Consider the following 5570-nt stretch of genomic DNA (forward strand, 5'->3'; position numbering starts at 1 on the left):
ACAGATAAAGAGGAAGCAGGAATGAGCATGAGAATGAATAAACATAAGCAGATGCGTGGTGGCTCCTATTTAATCCCAGCTCACAGTGGGCTGAGGTGGGACTGCTGCCAAATCTGAGGTTAGATAAGGTCTAACAATACACTATCAAACAAACAAACAAAAACAGGAGGAACAGGGTGGAAATGGGGAAAAAGGAAGGGGTTAATACAATGACCTAAAGAGAGGAAAGAGCTAGAGTATAGCCTGGTGGTACAGCGCTGGCCTAGCATGTGCACAGCGCTATGCTCTGTGCTCTGTCCTTAGCATCAGATTTAAGAGGAAGAAAGGAAGAAGCAGAAGGAAGCTCCAGAGCATCAGCTGGGTGCCATCAGGACAAATGCACACACTGTGACAGAGACCTGTCTGGTGCTGACAAGGAACTCTGGACCTTAGAGCATGTCAACTGCTCGCTCTATCACTGAGCAGCACCTCCGCAGCTTCTGTGATGTTTGAAACATTTCCTATGCACATATCCGACTGTCTAAGAGGATATACTTCCACAGACAACACTTTCAGTGGCTACAGTGCATAGTCTACATAGATACACCACGGTGTAATTAATCCCCAAGTGTTGGATTTGGAGGTTACTAATTATTTGAACCGTGATTTCTGTGTATCCTAAGTTGGTCTGAAGCTCACTCTACATAGTCTTCACCACGCCTGGCCCCTTGAAAGTTATTTTCAGGGTGTCTAACAATTAAGTAAAGCAAAGACATTGTACCACCAGAGCAGTAAAAATATGAAGGACTGATAATACCAAGTATTGCCAAGGGGACAGAGAGCAACAGTTGCCACTGACAAGTCACTGGTGGAAACAATGTATACAACAATTAGGTCAGTTGTTAACATCTGCTAAGGCTGACACCAGCAGATGACCTCTGCAATTCTACTTCAAGGAGTATAACCAACTACGCACCCAAAAGATGTCCACTACCAGTAAAAGAGACAAACGCTAATGGATCCACCTCCCAGCACCTCCCTCCCCCACAGCCACGAGGAGCAAATTATACACACTGTGCTAAGTGAAAGCCACACATCAGCACACAGGCTGTCCACAGCAGGCAGATGGGTTTGTGATGACACAGGCAGCAGCTGCCTTTACAGGGGTGTTACAGGATGCTCAGAACTTTCAGAGTGATTGAAAAGCTATTCATGTTACAAAAGTTAAGGATCTGCATACTTTTCCATGCCATCCTTGTCTTGCCTAACAAAAACTAAAATCAGAGGGAAAGCTACTCTGGAGTGTCAGCTCTACTCAGAAGGCTGTGGTCTGTCTGAGTCAGGAGCCTACTTGAAGTTTGAGTTGATGTGTTTGAGATAGGTCTCACTCTGTAGGCCAGGTTTCCTCAAATTAATAAACTTACAGTGAGCCTTCTACCTCAGTTTCCTCAATGCTGAGATTACAGGTGTGTACCTCCACATCCAGTATTTAGAGACCTACAAAGAGCTGGGTCTACAGAATTAGTCTCAATTTCAAATCCCAACTCCAAATTGTTCCTCGGGCAAAATCCTGTGTGACTCTCTTTAAGCCTTTCTTTCTTTTTCTTTCTTTTTTTTTTCTGATTATTCAAGACAGGGTTTCTCTGTGTAGCCCTGACTGTCCTGGAATTCACATTGTAGACCAGGCTAGCCTCAAACTCATAGAGATCTGCTTGCCTCTGTCTCCTGAGGGCTGGGATTAAAGGTGTGTGCCACCACCGTTTGGCTAAGCCTTGCTTTCTTTTTTTTATCTTTGGCAGATTAGAGATCAAACCTAGAATCCCAGGCTTGCCAGGCAAGAGCTCTACAAATAAGCTACAATGTCCTTATTTCCAATTTCCTTATTGACCAAAAATAGTCCACATACAACTGGAAGGCTAAAATGAAAATGTGTGAGGTACCCAGCAGACCCCCTAGAGAGCCATGGTTAGAGCCAAAGTCAATTCTGTACTGCAAATGTATCCAAATGCATCATATAAGCATTTCACATGAGTTAGCACATTCTCAGCAGGACTCAACTCAAGGAGCTGCAGCAATAAATTAGATACTGCCAACTCCCACGATGCCCCCCCACCCCATGTGCATGCCCGTAGTAGTAAGAGGCAGCAGTAGGAGTGAGGCACCAGAGCACGCTGCCTCAGGCTCATCTGGCCCACTGAGGCCAGCCTGCTCTTGGCCTCCTAGCTCCCAGGATGCATCCAGACCTTGAGCCTCTCGTTCTCTAGCTTGAATGCAGAATACTCAGCGGTCTGCCGGTGCAGTCTCTCCACAAGGCTGTCCCGGTCTTCCCGCATCTTCTCCTCTAAGCTTTGTTGTTGGTTTACAAGATCTGTCACCCGGCTGGAAGATTGGCAATAGAATCAGTTCCCAGACCTTCATGGGAATGGAGCTCATCCCCACCACAGACCATTTCCACCTCATGGCACGCTGCCTCTCTGCTCCCCAGGCTCCACACCAAGAAACAGCTTTCCCATCCCAGTGTTCTACCTCCACATAATAGCCTTTCAAAACGGTTCCCATAATACCTCCTCTGGAAGCTACCATTTAGCCGGGATGACTGTGAGTGTGTCCATTCTGACCACCTCGCATGGCTGAGACACAGGCCCTCCCAGCTTTCAGCATCACCAGACAGTTCCCTCCCCATCCTTGCTTCATGTTAGGACTAACTCCTTTGAGACCTTTCTCTCAAGTTCCAGGTTGGTGGTTGGTAAGGACTACCCAGGTAAGCCTCATCCCCCGGCACCTGGCACATGTGCCTTTTGTCCCCACAGCACTGTTCCTGTGTGTGTACACATGGCTATCACAGGTAAGAACTGGACTGACTATGTGAGAGAGGCTTGAGGAGCCAACTGGCAGACAATGGAGAATGCACAGGGACTAGCTGCACATCCCTCAAGAAAAGCAAGACAACTGTGTGCCCATGTCCTGCTGCAGAGACTAGGGCCAGGCTGGGCCTCTGGGATGGGTATCTTATCCCCTTGAGGATGTTTACAGTTCAGGTGATAGAGACCTGGGCCTCTCATGTGCTAGACAAGTGGAGTAGTGGCCCGGGGCTAGAGCTAGAGCCTGGCACAGGGCTGCCCACATCTCAGCCCAGTTTACAAGTCCAAGTCGTAGAGACCACAGCAGTCTCATGACATTGAGACCTCAGTGCACCATGCTCCTTCCACCTGTTCAAGTCCCTCACTTAGTTCCCCTCTTCACACAAAGACATACTCGTTCAAAACGATAATTTCCAACTCGAGGTCTCCTTTGTCTTTCACAACCTGGTTGTAGCGGCTCCTCCATGACTCCAGAGTAGATAAAGCTTCAGCAACATAAAGGTCCTGGGGACACAGGACAGCAGGAATGTCAGCCTCATCTCAACACCTAGGCTGAAGACAGGTAGGGTGGGCTAACCTAGATAGACCCAGCCTCCGGCTACCACCTCTCTCAAGATGCAAGGGTACTGAGAAAGACAAACTGAGCTCCCAGGCTTCCAGCATCACATTGCATCCTGTAGGCAGATCCCAAGTCATCCTTCCCTCAAGATGGATGTGCTGGACAGTTCTGGTCCTTCAATCATCTCCATTTCCCCAGCCACACCCCGCTCACTCACGCCAACAACAGGTGCTGGAGGGGGCAGGACTGGCACCTTGTCAGCAAGCTGCACGTGTAACTGCTCAGCATACTCTTCACTCTTCTCGGCTCGCTCCTTCTGGGCTCGGATGGCCTTCTTCAGGGTCTCTTTGTCTCGGTCTCCCTTTTGCTTCAGTTCCTTTAGCTGCTCCATGATGGCCTCCACTTCCGCTTTGTGCTGGTTCCCACTCCGCTCCAAGTTCTAGGAGGAGACAGGAAGGAAGAGGTGGAAAAGACAGCAAGGGGGTATGGCAGTAGAGAAGAGAGAAAGGGAGATGTAAGAACTCAGACCTACTGGGACAGACACCAGAGCCGTGGCCCTCTGGGTCCCTTTGACCATGGAGAGCATTTAGAATCGTCAGATACCCAAGTGACTCAGCAGAGCAGCCACCCTGGGAGCCTGGAAAGCATTTGAGACTAATGCCTTCCCTCATGTAGTCACGAAAAATCTAAGAGTGACAGCCTCTCCCTGCCCCATCTGGGAGCCAGCAAGCACCTTGATCTGCATGCACAGGCGATTGTTTTCAGCCTCTTTGCATCGGAGCTGTGCCTGTAGATGCCCACGCATGGACTCCATGGACTTGGAGAGCTCAGATGCTGTCTTTGCTTGAGCCTTGGGAGACAAGAGAAAGTAATGAAGCCAGCTCTAGCATAGCACCGTGCAGCGCGGCTCCTCACAGTACAGGGGCTAAACTGTACCTTCTCACATTGTATCTCCTGGAGGAGCTCTTCCACCTCCTTGTCTTTATCTTGTAGCAGTAACAGCAGGCGCTGGGAAAAAACAAGAGTCACATGTGTCTGAATTGGGCACAGGGGCCTCTCAACACAGAAAGTCACTTGCAATTGTCAGAGACCCAGGCAGGAGCACCTAACCTATAGTAAATTTTTTTTTTTTGGTTTGGTTTTTGGAGTCAGGGTTTCTCTGTGTAGCTTTGGAGTCTGTCCTGGAACTAGCTCTTGTAGACCAGGCTGGCTTTGAACTCACAGCGATCTGCCTGCCTCTGCCTCCCAAGTGCTAGGATTAACACGTGTGCCACCACCGCTGGGCCTAGTAATTTTTTAAAATGTTTTTTGGTTTTAAAAATGGTGATGTCAACTAGGAAATATAGAAAAGCACAAAGCTCAAAGAACCCCTAACACTTCTGTTCATCAATAACCACTCAACATTCAAAATGAGTCTTAAATGCATTCTGTTCTGTACCCCAAAATCTCACATTTATCACAATACGACTGAATCCTTCCCATCTTTTGGAACAGCTGGTGATGTTCCAGCATTTTGACCACCTGAGCTGAGCCTGATCAGCCCCTAAGCTGTGAGTGGGGGAGAAGCAATGTGAGTATCACTCCTTCTCAAATCTGTATTTGCCTCTCTCCTCACCTTGCAAGCGATGGTTCATGAAGAAACACTCCAAGAATGTGAGGGCAGGTGAGCTGGGAGAGGCACACAGATTGGCCTCCTCCATGTGGTCACTGGTCAAGCAGCAAGGCCTTTCCCTCTCTACCTTCCCTCTCATAGAGACATAGAAGACCATTCAACACCAGAGGCTCCCACCATCTTGGAGAAGAAGCCCGGTGAACTTGCAGTTCCCAGGTCAATTGCCCACAACATTTGCCCATGCTTGTTCCTTACACTCACGAACTAACATCTTGCACAGCTTCAAGTTTCACAGAACATGAAGCCTTGGGAGAGAATTCTAAAATAGGGGCTATACTTAAAAAAAAAGAAAAAATAAATAAATAAAATAGGGGCTGTGAAGTAGAAAGGTGTGTACTTTTTTTTTCTCCTTAGAGTCAGGGTCTCTATTCTGTCATCTTGGCTGTCCTGGAATGCACTCTGTAGACTAGGTGGCCTCAAACTCACAGAAATCTGCCTGCCTCTGCCTCCAGAATACTTGCCACCACACCTGGCAGTATGTACTTTTTTTTTTTTTTTT

General features: G+C 48.1%; 1 protein-coding gene across 10 annotated transcripts in view; it reads right to left on the reverse strand.

Annotated features, from left to right (window-relative positions):
* Positions 1 to 5570, reverse strand: part of Odf2 (outer dense fiber of sperm tails 2) — a 40901-nt gene that overhangs the window by 12836 nt on the left and 22495 nt on the right. For all 10 annotated transcript variants that reach the window (XM_013345928.2, XM_013345927.2, XM_026777581.1 and 7 more), the window contains 5 exons: positions 4336 to 4407; positions 4133 to 4249; positions 3653 to 3838; positions 3235 to 3344; positions 2223 to 2358 (listed from right to left, as the gene is read on the reverse strand). In XM_013345928.2, the coding sequence (XP_013201382.1) occupies positions 2223 to 2358; positions 3235 to 3344; positions 3653 to 3838; positions 4133 to 4249; positions 4336 to 4407 (621 nt within the window). The remainder of the gene's footprint in view (positions 1 to 2222; positions 2359 to 3234; positions 3345 to 3652; positions 3839 to 4132; positions 4250 to 4335; positions 4408 to 5570) is intronic.

The sequence above is a fragment of the Microtus ochrogaster genome, chromosome 4 (genome assembly GCF_000317375.1).
Source record: "Microtus ochrogaster isolate Prairie Vole_2 chromosome 4, MicOch1.0, whole genome shotgun sequence".
NCBI classification, from domain to species: domain Eukaryota; kingdom Metazoa; phylum Chordata; class Mammalia; order Rodentia; family Cricetidae; genus Microtus; species Microtus ochrogaster.